General features: G+C 33.4%; 2 protein-coding genes across 2 annotated transcripts; one reads left to right on the top strand and one right to left on the bottom strand.

The window, feature by feature from the left end:
• Nucleotides 1-620: 620 nt before the first annotated feature.
• LOC128158682 (isoleucine--tRNA ligase, cytoplasmic-like) lies at nt 621-15916 on the bottom strand. The gene is made up of 29 exons (XM_052821620.1): nt 15814-15916; nt 15295-15443; nt 13415-13571; nt 12865-12984; nt 12191-12410; nt 11738-11866; nt 11389-11476; nt 11023-11083; nt 10786-10884; nt 10403-10525; nt 10030-10121; nt 9633-9731; nt 9248-9374; nt 8977-9050; nt 8414-8608; nt 7990-8076; nt 7644-7727; nt 7048-7192; nt 6474-6594; nt 6099-6190; nt 5696-5773; nt 4934-5055; nt 4221-4509; nt 3634-3822; nt 3234-3329; nt 2672-2839; nt 2194-2433; nt 1152-1433; nt 621-918 (listed from the first exon to the last, which is right to left on the bottom strand). The coding sequence occupies exons 2-29, from the start codon at nt 15414-15416 to the stop codon at nt 781-783; spliced, it is 3837 nt and encodes a 1278-aa protein (XP_052677580.1). The 5' UTR covers nt 15417-15443; nt 15814-15916; the 3' UTR covers nt 621-780.
• A 2095-nt stretch (nt 15917-18011) lies between these two features.
• Nucleotides 18012-19381, top strand: LOC128158698 (protein kish-B-like). Its single transcript, XM_052821641.1, has 3 exons — nt 18012-18140; nt 18616-18747; nt 19083-19381. The coding sequence occupies exons 1-3, from the start codon at nt 18131-18133 to the stop codon at nt 19163-19165; spliced, it is 225 nt and encodes a 74-aa protein (XP_052677601.1). The 5' UTR covers nt 18012-18130; the 3' UTR covers nt 19166-19381.
• Nucleotides 19382-19991: the final 610 nt, after the last annotated feature.

Below are 19991 nucleotides of genomic sequence, written 5' to 3'. Positions count from 1 at the left end.
CTTTAAAAGGCAAGCGTCAAAATTTATAGCGCAACATGGCGGACGTGACGTTATTTGAACTGATTTTCAACACAAACGTTTGTTTACATATCAAACTTTAGGTCCTCGACAAAACAAAACACTTATTAGGTTTGTTACTGACTGTTTAAAGAAATTTGTGGGGTCGGTAAAGTCCATAGAAGGCTCGGCTCCGCCTCGCCTTCTATGGACTTTACCGACCCCACAAATTTCTTTAAACAGTCAGTAACAAATCTATTAAGTAATATTGTTGCTCTACCAATTAAACCAATTGTGTGGTCTGTATGACTTATTTTTCACACAAAAATATTAAAAAGCATATTTTTTTTTCAAAGATTGTATATATTTTTTTCAAAGTGCATTGCTACACTGCTTTCAGAAATGGGATGCATTCAGGTTAAGGATAAAATATTTTCTTTTTAATTGAATTTTATTCAAAAGCCTTCAAATACAACTTAACTAAATCATTAAAAACTAGAATCAGGGGTTGTAAAAATCAAAAAGGCATTTATTTATTTATAACAAATGTAGGTTTTTTTTAATGATATTGTTATTTCTATATAGCAAAGGTATCTATTACACAAGGAATATAAACCTGACTTTATATATTCCACTCTTTATTAATCACACAGTGACAAGACACTGAAAATCAGAATAGAATATCAGGATGTTACACTTCCAGAATTAATGTTAATGTTTATATAAATAGCACTGCATGGTTTGTGATTTTAAATGTCTGTGAAATCCCTAGCCGTCCTGCTGTTATTGCACCAGAAGCTGTAGTGTTGAGCCATGTAAATCTAGGAGGTTCTTAACACTGTCTGGAGTTACTACCCCTGCCTTGTCCTTTGTGCGACTTAATGTGACATTCTTTCCATTTAAATTATACACTGCTGATACCTGTAACAAGATTACAGTCCATTACCGTCCTTAAGACACTCAGAAAGCAAATATACAACCCATTTCATTAGAAAAATGTACATGTAAGAGGAATTTGATATAAAACTTTAGTACAAAATCAATTAGTTTATTAATTTTGAAACTTTAAAAAAATACAAATTGTTCATATTTTTATTGGTGTTAACCATTAAAGAGTAAATTATTTTGAAAATATTAGATATCATAACCAATACCTGTGCAAGTAGCTGTTCCACATTCAAGGTGTTTCCTCGGGGATTTTCTAACAGTAGTGTCCCCTTTTTACTGCCTCCTTTTGAATTCTCCACATTCACAAAATGACAGACAGGTGTCGCCACTGCTGTGTACTGGACTCCCTGTGTCCCCACCATGGGCCCCACATACAAAGTCTGACCCAACAGTGTGTCTGGTTTGGTGGTGGATGGAAGCTCGTTTTTCAGTCCAGCATCGGTATACACTACCACCCTTCTTCCTCGTACTCCAAAAACAGATTTGATCTAAAAATGATTAGAAGATGAATTTATATAGGCATAATGAAATTATTCCTTTTTTTGGGCCCAAAATTATTATAAATCATTCAAAATATATATTGAGAAAGCAGGGATTTTATCTTAAGTTGATTTCTATTGTTAGATGTCAAAAGAAAATATCAAATTCCTTTTAAATTTGTAAACTTCAAAAGAGTTATTCCCCTTTTTCATATAGCATTAATATTCTCAATTGGACAACACTGGACCTACATTAACTTATGAGACTAAAAGATTATTTTAGATTATCATTAAACTCATTTTACTATCTATATTCTTCTGTTACTATATACCCCAGTAATACATGTATTGGTATATTCTGAAATTAGATATCAATGTAAAATGTTCAAATCCTCAGATAACTTTCTCCCATATTTCTTTTAAAAACTGATATGAGGTAAAAAGTAAACAAACACCAGAAACAAGCTGTTCTAATTAGCTTGGATTTTAAAAAAATATCATCCACCTTGTTTACATGAAATTATAAATACCCATGGATTCAAAAGTTAATAAAATCTTCAGTTTAAATCAAACCCATGCCCTTTTAACAAATACCGGTAATAAATAATTTATGAATTTTTCACAGATGTACAGTAAAAATGCATGCATGTTCAGCTTTTGAATATACATATTTATGCATATGTATAAGTTCACCAACTAAGGTCCAAGCATAGCTTTCATAAATTTGACAACTCTATTAAAACAACAGGACATGATGAGAAATTCCCACCTGGTCAGTCAGTGTCTGGATGTCCTTGACCCCGTTCCCTGAGGGATTCTCCAGGAGAACCGTCGCCTGATTTCCCTCCACTCCTTCCTGTGAAGGCATTCCCACCAGGACCACATTCACAAACTTGCAATAGGGGGCCGCCTTTGCTGGGGCGGGAGGCAGGAAGCTGACGGTGGTGCTGGCACCACTTGACTCCCCACCCTGTTTCACAATAGCCATCTCCAGCTTATCTTTCTTCACCTGTCAATAGTATCAAGATGTGAAATGTGGTATCCATATCATTGGGCTGATGTCATATTTAAGTCAACTACCCAAAACAATTTTTTTGTATGATTACACCTATGTCTCTCTTATGTAGTTTAAGAAGTAAGCAAAAAAATATCCATGAAACATATACTTCTCTCTTGACAAAAAATCAAATAGGAGTGCTGTGGAATTGAACAAAAAATCTAACATACTGGTGGCCATTAATACTCACGTCCATACTCTCCTGGATGTAGACCGTCTCTGATGCAGGGACAGGGAATGGAACGAGTGGTTGTTTGATGGCATTACCGATGTAGTCGCTGAATTCTTTGATGATTTTATCCAGATTCTCAGAGGCTTTGTAATACACGGTGATCTTGTCTGATGGCACTAGTCCTCCCTAGTTAAAGAAAATCAAAGTACTGAAAGCTTTGAAAGTACTGAAAGTGCTAAGCTAGTGCCATTTTTACTATGTATGTGTTTGTAAATTCAGAAAAAAGAGCACTTCAAGATAGTCTTGATCATGAGAAACAAACATATATGACTCCAGGTGTTCTAATAAAATAATATCATTTCAATGCACTCAATCATTCTTTATCAATTTTCTATGATAAATTCTATAGTTTCAGGAAAAAATATCAACAAATGGCTGCTTTCATGATTTTTTCTCAAAAAGATTTAAATTTTTCAATTTTTTTTTTAAAAGTTTTCAATCCTAGTAAAAAAACATCAAAAAATTGGAATAATTTTTTGAATGTCCATGGAAGACAAAAGAGACATATTCTGTAGGGTACCTTTTGTCGTAGTTTCTGGACTCTGTTGATGACTTCTCTGGCCACGCCCTCATCCAACATGCTCTGGTCGGGGACTATATCTATCAACACCAATACCTAACGAAACAAATTTTTAAAATAAGAAAATACATGTAGCAATATAATTCTGAAGAGGAGAATTGAAAACTGAATACTAGGTTTATTTTGCCTTTAACAAATCAAACTTAACAAAAAGATCTTGATATAGTTTGGTTTAATATTTTTTTATTTGAAAAATGACTCAAATTAGTCACTGATGTTTTTCATCCTTCTGTACACTTTTACATAAATTTATCCCATTGGAGTTATCTTTCTTTTCTAGGGGTAATTCTGCCTTAATCAATTCATATCCTATATACTATTTTAATACCCTTTTATTTACCTCTTTGTCAGAGTGGGCATCATAGGAACTTTTGGCCCCCTCCTTGCTGCTGTCAAACTTGTACATCAGCTTCAGGTCGCCCTCTCCCAGTGTGTGACCAGCCACAGTGATCTCCCCTGTTCTCTGGTACTCTTCAAGCTGAGAGTCTGTCAATTCCTTCACAGCTTTAGCAATGGTTTTCACTGCTCCCTGTGAAATCAAAAGAACAAGTTATTACAGTGAAAATTCCTTATGAACGATCCAGCATTTTATTTCAATTTAACTGAATTATTATAATTGCCTCCTGGCATTTTGTATGATCAATTCACAATCTATCATATGCCACACCAAAGCAATCTTATCATACATGTACACCATTATGCATGCTTAAAAAGAGACTGTTTTCTTCACAAGGAGGAAACACATTCAATAAATGAAATACAAATAAAATAACTATAAACTAAACATTTTTAGTTTTTTATAGTGATGGATCTGACACCACATCTAAAAAAAAATTTCTAATTCTAAGAAATCATCACAAAAAGCCAAAGCCCTATACATCCTAGTTTACAACTCCCTTCTCCTTTTATACACAAAATGAACTTCACCTTTAGCTTGGCTCCCAGCGTCTTGAAGTCAGCCTCAGCCACCAGGTGGGCACCGTAGCTGGATTTGTCCTGAGTGACCTTGACCTCTCGGACGTTGAGCTCCTCCATGATGTAGGACTGGAGAGATTTGATGTCGTTCAGGGCCTCAGGGTCGCGGTGGATGGCCACCACCTCTTTGAGGGGGTACTTGAGGGGGAGGGTGTTTCTTTCTCTGGTGACACGACCCAGTTCTATGACGGACTGCATGCGGGACACTGCCGTCTCTATGGAGACGTCTATCAGATCCTCCCTGCAGGAACCCAGAAATATTTTTAAAACATACCTATTCACTGTGTATGCCCAAACCTTTGGACAAGAATGTGGAGAAACAATACACAAACTTTTTTATCATATAACCCACCTCCCCCTACATTTTCATTGCCAAGAAACCATACACTTCATGAAAGTCAGAAACAGGAATCTTTGATGCAGACCAGTAAACATCAAACATCAGAAAAATTATGATGATCATGAACATGTATAAAATACTTACAACAATTTAAATTTTATTTTATTTTAAATTTTCAATTAATTTTAGAACTTGTCATACTTTGATTCTCGTGGATTTATTGTCATTTTTTTTTACATACATTATTGTATAAATAGACTGGATAAGAGATACCAGATATATTTAGACATTGCAGTGATAGACAGGTGTCCTGACCGGTACACACCTGTAAGAGGGGATCATCAGGAAGTGGACACTGCGGATGTCCTGTGTCCCCACAGACTCGGGGTCTATCAGCTGTCTCAGACTCTGGAACATGTTCTCTGTGATGTACGGAATCATCGGTGCCTACAAAAGCAACAACCCACTCCAAGATTAAACTACTGTACATATATCATAAACAAAGAGGAAAATAAAAATATCTCCATGAATTAATGACCACAACGTCAGTATATGTAAATGTACTGGGTAGTACAGATTTCTTATGCTGAAAGAAAAACGTACAAGTACTGGTACTTTGCACTTTCAATTTTAGGGACATAGTTTTCTGTGCATAGGCCTGATCATGATTATTAGAAGTGCCATCTTAAAAAAAGGTTTAATCATGTTTATTCTAACTGTTAACTCACCATTAGTCAATGGTCATTAGAATTGAACGTTTTCCTTGTGTCTGATCATGGTCATTTGAACTGTTAACTCAACATGAGCCTGACTATGGTCACAATAATTGCTATTAACTCACATTGACCCTCATCATTGTAATTCTAACTCTTAACTCACTATTAGCCTGATCATTGTGATTAAATTCAACTGTAAATTTATCTTGAGTCTGATCATAGATATTCTGTTAACTCACCAACCTAATCATGATTATTTTAACTGTTAACCCACCATGATTATTTTAGCTCTTAACTCACTATGAGTCTGTTTTGATCATGATTATTCTTCAATATGACTTTCATCATGGTTTATTTGAACGTTAACTTACCATGAGCCTGATCATGGTCATCAGAACAGAGAACAATGTCTCCAGAGCTTCCTTACAGTCCTCTGGTCCTCCCTCTCCCTGTAACACAGACAAAACAGTCCATTAATATCTTAATATTCAATGTTCATTTATCATGGAATCCAAGCATGTATTTAATTTTTGATTTTTTCATTAGTGTTTTTGTTTCTTCCAAAAATGTCTCTGTGATAAAATGTTCATATATAAAAGAGCAATTCTAGTTTTAATTATTCTTTGTGCTATGGGTGCATTTAAAAATTATTTTTCAACACAAAATGCTTTATTTCAAATGAAATCAGTATCAGAACTAATGCTGTGATAATCTGCCTGGTATTTTGTATGTCTTGGTGTGTGTGTATGAGTGTAATGGTGGAACTAGACTTACCTTTAGCCTCTTTCTGTTCATCCTGACATACCAGTTTGTGAGCTGGTCCACAAATTTGACAAGTCTCGGCATCACTGTGTAAAGGCGATATGCTGCAAACAGAAAATAAAAATCATCATTATTAGCATGTAAAATTAACTATAGGGCTTCTTACTAAGTTAAACTCACTGATGTAAAAGCTTTTGAGATTTCATATTAAAGTACATTCTCATGATATCATCATAATATTCATGGGCTTTTTTTTAACAGAAAATTATAAGTTAAAGTAAATAGGAGATATACATATTCACACATCAATATTAGAAATGATGTTGACTTGAATTTGTTAATTCATTATATCAATTTGAAATCAGTAAACATATTTCTTAACAATACCCTGCATCTCCACTCTGACGAACTTGATGAGTGACTGGGCAAGGGACATAATCCAGCAGTCCTTGTAATTGGAGCGCTTGGTGAGCTTGTTCTCATTGTAAAGGAACTCCAGCCCCTCCTCCTGAAACAGAACAGGATCTCAGATAGGAAAACATCGAGTCAACAGTTAAAAAGACTCTGCTTCAGAAAACATTAACCAATACATGTAATCATTAACTTTAAAACTCTTCAATGACATATGCTTTCCGTTTATTTCTCACCGACAGTGCATAAAATAACAACTTAACACCCATATAAACAATATTTTGATCTCTTTTGACTACTCGCACATGTAACAACATGGTTGCTGTAAGCAAAATTAACAACTCTGTAACTTAATATCTAATAAAATCATACAGATACATATTAGCTGTTTAACCATCTTACATAACATAAGTCTAGCTATGAATTCCCTATTTTGCATAGATTACGCATTTCCTGTAAGAGCAAGCTTTAATATGTAGTATTTTCAGTGTTTGTACATCAAAGTGCATTTATTTATCAATTTTCCATAAATACTAGCAATATCCCTCACCGTCTGATAGCGGTCCACATTTTGCATGAAGAATCTGTAGGCGTTGTACCAGGGCAGGAACACGTCCTTTAGTACTCTCTCAACCCCCTCCTCCTTAAACTTCAGACCCTCAGCCTTCACCGCGGGGGAGTTACACAGGTACAGCCTGGAGGACAGTCATTGGTCAAATTAAAATGTTAATTTAAAGAACAAGAAAACTGAAATTTGTAATATATGTCGAACTGTCATTGGTCAAATTAAATATATGACAAAATTGAACTGAAATTGGACACACAATAACTGTACTATTGTCATTGGTCAATTTAAAATGTCAGAAGTCAAGAGAAATGGAATTATGATGTAAAATTGCTCAATAGATATTACTCTAGAAGCAGAAATATACGTTGAGGATTTAATTTTGTTTATTTTTATTGGCAGTATAAATCAACGAAAGTAAATCCGATGAATTTTTAACCAAAGTATTAACTAATACAAAGAGATTACGATATGACGAAATTACACGCCAACTGATTTTTATTTGGTTCAAAAACAACAAAATTTTGACCCAACCAAAATATGCGCTTCTACAGTATCTTCTTTTGCAGTTCTTTAGTTACCTGAGAGCATCAGCACCATACTTATGTACAATCAGCATTGGGTCTGGGTAGTTCTTTAATCTCTTGCTCATCTTGTTACCATCTCTGTAATATGTAATGTTACAGTACAAAAATCTCTCAGAAAATATTACCATGAATTTCATTTGTACATACAATAGATACATGTAAGCATTTCTAGCACAATTGACAGATCTGTTGACAAAATCAATTTCAACAATTTTAAGACAGAGAAAAAGAGGGAAAGAAGGAAATGGAAAGTGGGGGAGAAAATGGGTTTTATAAGTTTGCTGTTAATTTAATTGATAACTTGACATTTTTTGGAATTCTCTCTAGGAGTCATACGTACTCTGCCAGGACAATTCCGTTGACGATGAGATTCTTGAATGGAGGTTTCCCAAACAGCAATGTGGACAGAACCAGTAGTGTGTAGAACCTGAAACCAGACATTTAATCACATATACCAGGAAGAGGTGAAAATCCAAACTTTTACATCTAGAGGGGAGCTGCCTCAGAGGTTCTTTTTTTACTACATTCTTTGTACTATGAATAAAAGGATGTTTTAAAACCACATGCAAGTAATGTTTACTTTTGATTGAACTGCTAAATTACTTGAGGAATACTGCAGCTACATTGCCATGAACTAATAATGCTTTTGTCTAACTAGCATTTATAATTAATGGAATCAAAGTTTTACAAAAAAAATTGGAATCGCTATTCATAAATTTTCCCAAAAAAAATCCATATATTAGTCTAGTTGTCTAGTTACACACCATCCTCTGGTCTGATCTATGCCCTCAGCAATGAAGTCGGCGGGGAAGGTGTCATCAAACTCCTTCTTTTTCTCGAAGGGATAGTGAACCTGGGCGTAGGGCATGCTTCCACTCTCAAACCAACAGTCAAACACTTCCGGGGTCCGTCTCAAAACTCCTTTCCCAAGTTTGGAAGGAATAGTGATACCATCCACTCTGAAATCACAACATGAATGTCAACAGTTACAGAATCAATATCTTAAAATCAAACACAAGTACACTTGTCTGAGATGATACTCATGTGTGATGATGGTTGCAGTAAATTCTGTACATATAAACTACTCTATCTTTAAGTTAATTTCAACTTAAACATGAATTTCACAACCATCCTTAAAGTCAATATAATAAGCATAGAAAGACAAAAAGACATATGAAAGATTAAGAACCCTAAATGTATGTCATGAAGAAGCATTTACAGAATATTATTTGCAATAAATTTATGTAAATAACCACAAATTAACATAATTAATTCAGATTTTTTCAATCTACAACAAAACTCTTTCACAATTGTCCAAATGACTTACGATTCCCGATGAAGGTCCTTGACCTCCACTCCAGACAGCTTCTTCAACTCTTCCACCGACCCAACACACACAACCTGTTGTCAGCCAAAAATATCACCCAAATCATAACTCAAGTTAAAACTTCAGTTTTTCTGTTAAAAGATGGTCAAAGTTTTAATCTGGCCAACTTTTTAACCAACTCCAAAATTCCAGCCAATATTTCAAATGCCAAGAAACATTTCCCAAAGACATTTATTTGATTTATCCTCCAATGATAACCTGCTTCTCTCACCTCTTCTCCATCTTCACTGATCCAGAGAGGGATGGGTGTCCCCCAGTACCTGTTACGAGATATCGCCCAATCACGTGCCTCTCGCAGCCAGTTAGCAAATCTTTTCTCTTTCACAAAATCAGGCACCCTGCAGAGAAAAAGGCATTGAAAGACACATCTTAAAAAAAATGTTATCCTATTTACAGAACAAGGTACACCTTCAATAATTGTGTATTTTCAGGAATTGTAAAATTGTAACATCTTTACACCACAAATACTTTGAAATTCCCAATATACAGTGCATTGGTGGATACATATACAGAATGGATTCCTACCATACTGCACATAAAGGAAAAGTGCAGTATATCACATCTGAAATACAAGTGTATTCCTAAGTAATACTAACCAGTATGTCTTCTGGTTATTCTCCAACAGCTGTGTGGTAGCCTGCTCCACTCGCACAAACCAACTCGGCACCGCTTTGTAGATTAGTGGAGTCTCCGATCTAAGGAACAAAATCAACCCAATACTAGAAAGTTCAGGCTCATAACATCTTCATAGTCTAAGCAGTGACTATTTCACACATAAGGTTTAACTTTTAAGAATATCTCCATGTAGTGTGGGAAATGATTAAATGTCATTTAGTCATTAGAGCACATTCTGAGATTTGCTCCAAAATGCATCTCTAGAATTTATACATACTTTGATTATATAGAAAATGGGGAAAATTTGCTATTTGCACACTTATTATACATTCATCAATGTCCATAAACATATCATTTCTCTTTTGCACTATCCTTTACCTCCAGCAGAATGGGTAGCTATGTTTGAATGTTGACTGATGCACCAGACGACCATTCCCCTTCAGGTGTTTTATGATGTGCTTGTCTGCTTCCTGTTACCATGATAGGTATACAATCATTATTGCAAAACCCAACAAAGTATTTAATGTTATTCATCTTACAATGCAAAAGCTGTCTGTAAATAACAGAACCCATTTATAACCAGCGAATTATTCACATATTTACACACAGTGCAAGAAAGTTTTGACTGGTTACATTCTGTAAAATATTACTTCATATATTGGATCTTAAATCAACATGCTTTCAAAATGACCAAACAAATTAAGAGAGTTGTTCAGAGAATACATTTTATAACATTCGGAATGTAAAGGACCTTGACATATTGGCCTTTGAAGTCTAAGACATCACTTGTGAACTTTCCAGAAGCGTCAACGGGGCAGATGATCTTCATGTCTCTGGAGATGATACCATACTTTAAACACACCCTGTAATCATCCTGAAAGATAAAAGGTATTAAAGATTAAATCAGATATTACAGTATCTGAAACACAAAAGAAAATGCAAATATTATCTAACTAAAATGTTTCTAAAATTATACATATGATTTAAATTCATCAATTTTAATGGTATTAAGTAAAGTAATGATATTCAATATTTTTATGACCAATTTTAAAATAACCAGTTCGTGGTGACGAAAAAGTAAACGTAATACTAATATGTCCTGGTTCCTTTGTATATAAAGTTGAAGTACAGTACCTCTCCAAAGTAAGGAGCTTGGTGGACAATCCCTGTACCACTCTCCGCTGTGACATAGTCATCTACCAGGACTCTGAAGGCGTTAGTCTGCTCTCTCATCTACACATAACAAAATAAAATTATTTTACTATTATAGAGTAAACAAGAGCTTAGTAACTTATTATTTCAGTGACTTTTTTTCTTTAAAATGAAGGTTTACATTATTTAAATGTGTCAAACACTAGTACATGAACTTACATGTTTAAAATATGGGAAAATGGGCTCATATTTCTTTCCCTCTAGGGTCTTTCCTTTAAACCTGTTGGATAGAAGTAGTCACATATATATGTAAAGAGGTATATAAATGAAAAATATGCCATCTTTCTCTGTATCTGTCTCTGTCTGTCTATCTATCTCTCTTTTTTCTCTCTTTTCTCTCTCTCTCTGAGAATATTATTAATTTTTAGAATATTATCTCAGAGTCTAAGGTATGATCTCTCTCCCTCTCTCTCTCTCTCTCTCTCTCTCTCTCTCTTGTTGCTACACTATAAAACACCTTTAGTTTAATTAATCAGTTATATGAGGAATTTCTACTAGAACATTTAATTGTTACTGTTTATATACCTCTCTAGAATTGTGTATTCGTCTTCATTCTTGAACAGAGAAACCAGCCGTGCCTCCATCATGATGTAAACTTTTCCTGTAGATTTGTCTTCAAAACATACAGATGAGAGCATTTATTTACATGAATCGCTGTAATGTTTTGGTGCAAGAAAAATTAACACTGATTAACATAACTATATGTCTACATGTAAATTTCAGAAATGATATTTAGTGCATAAAAGCACCATGTGTAAATAGCTAAGTGTAAGTAATTGTGATCATATATCAAGTTAATTTAAATATGTTTTTACCATTAAAAAATAGAATAATCTGATATAGTTCAAAGATCAAATCTTTTTTTCTTTTCTACCTTTGACCTTGACATAGTCCAGGTCAGGGTTCACACACACTGACAGGTTGCTAGGCAATGTCCAAGGGGTGGTTGTCCAGGCGATGATGCACACGTTAGGGTCATCCAAGAGGGGAAAGTTCACAATGACTGAAAATGATCAATAAATTAGAAATACTGTAGAAGCAGATGATTTGAGGGTATCTAATTGCTAGTGAATAGTGATCTGTGATGTTTTCTTCACGATTTAATTTGGATTCTTAGAATTAACCATACTTATATTTAAATGTAATCATATCAATTTTTCATAAGGGATTTAACTTCTTCGAACAAAAATTTATCATATTCAAATAATCAAAATTTAATTCCCAATAAATATTACTGCTTTTAAATTTATAGATGTTTTTTTTCTTAGATACATGTATGTCTATGTAAAAATATAAGAGTTTGTCCATTGAATAAAAGTAGTCACACCTGCTGGGTCCACCACATCCTTGTAATTCTGTCCGGACTCAAAGTTGGACAGTGGGGTGTTACAGGCCGTGGAGAATGGCATGACCTTTGACCCTTTGTAAACTAGTCCCCGGTTGTAGAGCTCCTTGAACACCCACCAGATGCTCTCCATGAAGGTGGGGTACATGGTCTTGTAGTCATTCTCAAAGTCTATCCAACGACCGAGTCTGGTCACTATTTCCTGCAACAGTCATGATAATGATACAGGATTATGATATGAATATGAAAGTATCATGTTACAGGTGAATAATATAAACAAGAAGGTATCGTGATACAATAGCATGATATAAACAAGAAAATATGTGTACAATAACCTGATACATGTATAAACATGATGTAACACAATGAAATACATGTAATGGTAGTCTAAGACAATTTCTAAGTTTAATAAAAAAAAATGAAAATTACACTCATTTCAACTGATCATGATGAAGACTACCTATAATTAAGTTTTTACTGATATTTTTACACCAATGATTTCCTAGACATAATATTCTTTGTCAAAAGAATAAAGCTTTCAGTTAATTAATATTGAAATCATAGTAGGTCAAATGCAAGCACTTGAATAACATGGTGGAACATGTATCGTATCAATTTTCATTGGACAACATACATTCAGAAGTTCTTCCACTCACCTCCCACTCTGTTGAGTACCTCATCACAATCTTCCTGCACTCTGCGTTGTAAGCGGCTATCCCCATCTTCTCCACATCCTCGGGGCCTTTGATACCCAGTGTTTTGTCGATCTCATATTCCTGAAATAAACCAGTCACATTTTACTTAAACATGATAAAGCCAATAAGAAAGATGAAAATAAGAAGTGCAAGGCAAAACCTATACACCTTTTTTAAAGATGAACTAGGTTATCCAGTTGTATATATTTTTTCCATAAGCTCATTATCAACTTTGTTCAATATTTATGAATGACCTTGAACTTTAACAAATAACTTTGACCTTGACCCTCAAATATGTCACTATTCTCTATTTTTCTAAGTTTAAAATTTACCATAAAGAAAGTAGTCTTCATACAAAGTATGACAAGAGATACATGAATAAATTTCATTCTATTTATAATATGTATGGGAAGACAAACTGCCGTGTGTTATCATAATTATATGATTTTAACTTTGTAGATATTGTCAATGAGTGAAAACTCATTCCTAATGAAAAAGAATCTATCCCTACCACAGGCAGACCGTGACAGTCCCACCCGAACCTCCTCTCCACGTGGTATCCGGTCTGGTGGGCCCAGCGTGTCACCACGTCCTTGATGGTCCCAGCCAGAATGTGTCCATAATGAGGCAGGCCTGTAGCAAACGGGGGCCCATCATAGAACGTGTACCTACAATGTTATAAATGGTGGTTCATCAGAGAATGCTTACCTAAATAATCCAGCATACATCTTAAACATGTACAATAACCCAATATACATATATGTTATAAACGGTTCACCACTGTACAATTTGTATCTAAAATTATCAATTATATACATGAATGTTACAAATCTCAAACACCATGAACACATGTATGCTATAAATCATATTTTTATGTACATCTACATAACCCAATATACAATGTGGCCACTCAGCCACCACTGGAATACATTATCATGATCGTGACAGACCAGTGGAAAACATTAGCCCATCATAGAATGTGCAGCTACAATATTCAGTTATATGTACATGAACGCAATAAACCTTTGCTCATCATAGAATGTAAACCCACATGATAATCCAAGTCCTGTGTCTCTAAAAATTCCACCTAGCTGGATTTTCTTTCTTTTGAATGAACATTTCATAAAAAAATATCAGATGGTTTATTTACCAAACCAAATAAACATTCCTTGAAAGCAAATAAAAAATTGTAAATATCAAACTAAATTTTATTTTCTTTTAAATTGGTTCGGGAATGGAATAGATAAACATATTGATAAAAACTTTCATTCAGTGTTGAAAAAGGTAAAATGGTTACCGTACTACTATAAATGTACATAATTATGAATATTACAAGTTTAACAGCTGTTTAATATGTTGTTAATTTCAATAACTTTAAATGAATTACTTCTTTTATCATGTGGCATCTATAAGATGTGCAAGAATATAACTTTTATTTTATTAATAGACTCCTTCTTGAAAGCTTTAACTCAATTTAAATCACCAACATTTTTCAGTTACCAATTTACTGGAGCTCTTAAATAAGTGCATGTCAGCTAGATAACAAGAAATTCTTTATTGATTTTTTTAGCACCAAATACATGTGCATTGCATCTATTTAATTTTACACTTAAAATTTGACAATGACAAAGAAGTGTTTTGCTAATATCCATTACCCAATACATGTGGTAATTACTGACTTACCAAGCAACCCAGTGCCAGTATTGTTTGCTTTTTATTAAATTTAAATCCCCCATTCACCATGTTTTCAATGCACCACTCAGATTTCAAAATCACAAAGCCATATCATCTTCAAAAACATGTGACAGGACTGGTGTATTCTCAGATTGAAATTAATTACACACTTATATTTAACTTTTTTTTTGGGGGGGGGGGGGGTTCAAGGGCAAGGATCCGTTAAAATGTTTGACAATCAGTTGCATATTGGGAAAGTTTACAAAATAAATGTACTATACAACTACTACCAAAATAAATCAAAAATTAAAAACCATAAATTGCCTTTATAAAGTTCATATAATATTTTAATCAGTACCTTTGATAATTAATTGAAGATAACACCATACAGAATTATGTTAAAAAGGTACCTTTTTAGCATTGGGAATGGGGCAGTTCAGGGACCCTATTCATTAACATGGGAAGCCCTGAAGAATCCAATGAAATAAAAAAATATATTTACAAAATGCCTAATACTCTATAACTAAATGTAGGAATGTGATTGGTAATACAAGAAAAAGGAGCAAATAAAATCAGTCAGGGTTTGCACTGATCTCAAGAATGACCATTTTGACTCTTATATATATATATATATATATATCTGTGAAAGTCTTTGTTTCCACAGAAAAATCACATTCCTGTAAATGTGAATCAGCTGTATACATCTGTCTCACCAACCTTGGTTTGCCTTTTGATTGCTTTAATGATGAACGGAAGGCATCTATTTCTTTCCAGTATTTCAGGATTTTTTCCTCCTCATTAGGAAAACTGATGTTTGTTGTTGGCAGAGACTGACTCATCTTGCATGTATTTTACACAATTAAGACCTTCAAAAAATAATAATAATTTTAAAAAAAAACATTTCAATAAACTGGGGCTTAAACTGTTATACACTACTCAGTTTGGTTACCAGATTCTGGTACTTTAATCAAATTAAGCAAAAACGGGATATTGTTAAATGAAAATTAACACAGTTCACAATTCAATTGAACAATGACAAAACAAAACATTTATGATCTTTGAATGCGTCTGTTTTGCCAAGCCCAAACATGATGATTTGATCAATGAAAGCGTTAAACAGAAAGTAGAATCTTAACAAAAACTGTTCAACAGTGAGAATTTTCCATATTGTTTATATGTGCGATTCCTATCTTAAAGTTCAAAGTTCAAAATCCTGATTCAGTTACTTATACATACCCAGAAATCTTATTGCTAACCGCGAATTCAAAGAAAACGGTTCATTGCAAGGTAAAAACTTTCATAAAGGTTGCATCACTCGTTTCCTCACCGGCATAACATGTGTACCGGAAGCTTGAAAAACATAGTTCCAAAACATTCGGTAAAAACATTCAGTTTCCGGAAAATGCAATAAAATGATATGTTAAAGTCGCAATATTATATTTATTGCATTTCAATACATTATTGACTCAAACCAAGTATGTGTAATTACATTACATTTTTTTTCGTCCATTAGATCATATCAAACTTTTCAGCATGCACCTAACAGCGTGATGGGGGTGTTCCAGTTCTTCACGGACTCATATGCAGTGTTCCCGAGACGTTTTTAATCTTTAAATGTTGCTCTAACATTTGACAAGAATGCTAAGTAGATGGGTGGATAAGGCGTGTAAAATGCCCATACACGGTCGGACAAGCTTCTGAAAAATTAAAATATCAATAAATGTGAGATTTTTAAAAAAAAAGTCATTAAAGCAATATATATTTTTAAAACATATCATTGATTTTTAACCTATAAATATGTCCAATACTTGAAATTTTTTGCCTCAAACAGGCTTATACGTATCAAAACCTTCAAATACTGTCATTTTTTAGAACTTCAAGGCATTTTCTTTTATAGAGTGGGTCTATATTTTTCTCATAGTCTAAATTAATAAAGTCTATTGAAAAACAAACCGATTTCAATCAACAAAAACGTGGAGAGATGACCCACTATACATCAAAATTATTATTTTGTATCCCAACAAATGAACGTTTTGAAAAATTAATACAAGTCCGTAAATTCGTGGTCAAAGTCACACATAATATTTTAACAGGCTACTTTGTTGTGTCTGAAATGGCTTAGTGGTTAGAGTACCTGACTTAAGCTAACCTTATATATCTAGGGTTTTGATGTTAAGGGGTTTATACCACAAAAAATTCAAGCAATTTTTTTCTTATCTTTTGTTAAAAGTATTAAAAACTTAATATATTTAGAAATTGTGCTTTTGTAAAATTGTATAATAATATATTTGAATAGTTTTATAATTGAAAAAAAAAATAAATAAATTCAAAATTGTATTTTACAACTAAACCGAACGGGCATTTGTGCCATCTTATTCCCCCATCCTCCATATATTCATTGTTTCTTTCAATTGCTGGTATATATTTTTTTTTACAAATCTACAGTTCTTTAAATTAAAACCTGCAAGGGGGGGGGGGGGGGTACACAAGAATTTCGAAGGGCTTTATGACAGAATTGGACATGCCAGGCCGTATTTGATCACCTTATAATATTCAAAGAATGAGTCCTTTTTATTAATTACTTATATTTATATAGTTTTCAATAATTTCACGATTAAATATTAAATTAAGATCATTAATGCTGAAATGTATTGGACTATACGTTACAAAATCAATTCGTATAGTGTTATCTCAGATCGACACAGTGGAAAATGCAAATAAAAACGGGTAAAATGTTTTCGTTTAAAACATTTTAAACACAGGCAAAAAAACGTTATAACTCTTTTTCTTAAAAAAAATACATGCACATGCAGTCACGTGCATTAGGAAAACAGTTTGTTTTTTTGTGTCTTTTTTTGGAAGTAATAATAGATAACGAATGGCAGATGCTTGTAAATCAAAATTGTGTAAGATATACATGTAGCAAGCTTTGGATCCGACATATTTATGCACTTTGGGTTATACTCTCTTTATGCATGTTACATACATGGTATATGTCTCTGCATGCTTTATGTACATGTATTGATAATTAGCTTCAAGTCTCAGCTACATGTTTTTTTATAGTAGATAATTTTGAAAAAAGATTCAAAGGGAGAAGGAAATTATTTATAAACAAAAAGTTCCTTTGTTGATTCATAGGGCCGGGTAAAATTAAAATAATTCAAATATTTGCAATGAAATGGCCAAACAGGCATGAATCACACCCAAGAAAGCGCTCCAGCTAGGGAAAACATTTTTGTTGAGATAAGGATTATATCGTAATATGGTCTGTGAGTCCAATTTTCTTTATAACTTATGCAACTCTCTCTCTCTCTCTCTCTCTCTCTCTCTCTCTCTCTCTCTCTCTCTCTCTCTCTCTCTCTCTCTCTCTCTCTCAATTCTTTCCGGAATTGACACAAACGTATAAACTTTTAATTTAGTGATCAAACATCACTTCCGCTTTAAAAAATGCCACGGTAGAACTTGTTGAAGTTGTTCTATCCTTGTTTATTTTTTGTGATCTGATTTAGTCCCTTCGAATGATTGATTGATAAACGATAAACAATCGAACATAATGACGAACGGTAAGAAATTTCAGAAATAAGTCCCCGTACACACAATTAAGGATCAAACTTTTGCTTCCTATTCAGTATTTTTAAGAAACTTTCGTTTCTGGTCCAGATGTACAAACAAAAACTCAACTTTAATTATTTTCCTTTTGATATACCCTATATACAACCATGGACGAATAAACAATATTTAGATTGCAAGTGGTTATTATTATGTTAAACAGTAACATTGCTTATATGCGTAAGGATCCGTAATTTAAAAAAAATGCAGATGAAATTAGTTGGAGCGATCCTATATCATTTTATGCAGTTATGCATCATTATATAGCATTGTAGGCTATGTCTTTACCTTGAAAAATTTTTTTTTTTCATCTTTTTTTAGTTTGTATTTTTGAGGGGATCACTTTTAAGAATATATATGATACAGTAAAGTTTGCCATGCCCTTTACATTGCTTTACCCTGAAAACTTTATATATTTTTATCTTGCAGCATATTCTTTTGAGGGGATCATCGTTTTTAGTCTGTTGGTGATATGCACATGTGCATATATGAGAAGAGTTCCACGACTCAAACAGTGGTTTTTATCTGAGAAAAAGGGATTTTTTGGTGTATTTTACAAAGGTGAGCATGGTATTGAGGAATCATAGGTTAGGGGCACTACCCATATTATACTTCAAACCTTGTTTTCTAGTCTATAGCAAATATCAGTACATACACACTATCCATGTTGAGACAAAACCCCAAAACTAGCCACTTGAATTTTGAAGTATATTAACATTATTTTCAATTATTAAGAGGTCTGAATTTTTCATTAGAAATTTTGATTCAAATGTAATCAAAGGTGAAAATACTTGTTTGAAACATTCCTTTAAGTAAGTGTTCAACAGAGAACTTTCAACAGTAACATACATTTTATAATTTTGATATTTGACCCCGTCCCTGTTTTGTTTTTGTAGCATCTGTGATTGGGACTCGACTCCATATGCCTGTGGCTCTGACTTGTATATTAATGGCCTTCTATCTCCTGTTTCTGAGGTGATGAAGAATGGCCAAGTTTTGTGTGTTCTTTATAATTTATCATCGGAAACTTGATTAAAACAGTGCTGAGAATGAAGGAATTGGGAAACAATTTTCATTTGATCTGCATATTATTTATGTACATATACAGAGTGTGAAGGAAAAGGTCATTGTAAATATGTCTTATTATGTAACTTATATTGTAATTATATGAATAGATGTAACAATGTTGCTCTCACTATTATCATTTTTTGGGGAAAAGATCGACCTCTAGATAAAAAAAAACTTGGTATGGAGTTAAATTTATATATTGAAGTTATTGTATATACTGTAATAATAAGTATGTTCCTATTACTACGGTACATATTTTATGCATGATGATTATGCAAATCAAAGGCAATCAATAGAGACAATTACTTTTCAATATTCAACACAGCATCAAAAGAAATTTGTTAAATTCTGAGGTTTTTTAAGTTTAAAGATATTTTTTTGAAGAATTAAAATTTTCGCTCTCTATCTCATAATCTGTATATGATGCATTTGGTTAATCATTTTTTCTACACAAAGGCATGAAACCTTGTAGTTTCTAAATTCTAATGGGTGTGACCATCAGATTTGAGGTGCAGTTGGAAGATTTGCAAAATTTTAATCAGACTGGCAGTGCACTGAATGATTTCAGTAATATGATCCTATCAATATTTAAATTTCTTTGAATTGTGTGGTATATAAACATAATGTAAACTGGTGGTACAGAAGCTTGGCACTTTTATTCCAACCATGATATGGCACTGGCAAACCATGCATGTAAATGCTAAAACAAGAAGATGATTGTTTGTTTAAAAAAAAAA

The sequence above is a fragment of the Crassostrea angulata genome, chromosome 8, assembly GCF_025612915.1.
Source record: "Crassostrea angulata isolate pt1a10 chromosome 8, ASM2561291v2, whole genome shotgun sequence".
Classification (NCBI taxonomy): domain Eukaryota; kingdom Metazoa; phylum Mollusca; class Bivalvia; order Ostreida; family Ostreidae; genus Magallana; species Magallana angulata.
Note: the sequence above shows the minus strand (reverse complement) of the source record. Positions and strands in the feature narration are given on the sequence as shown.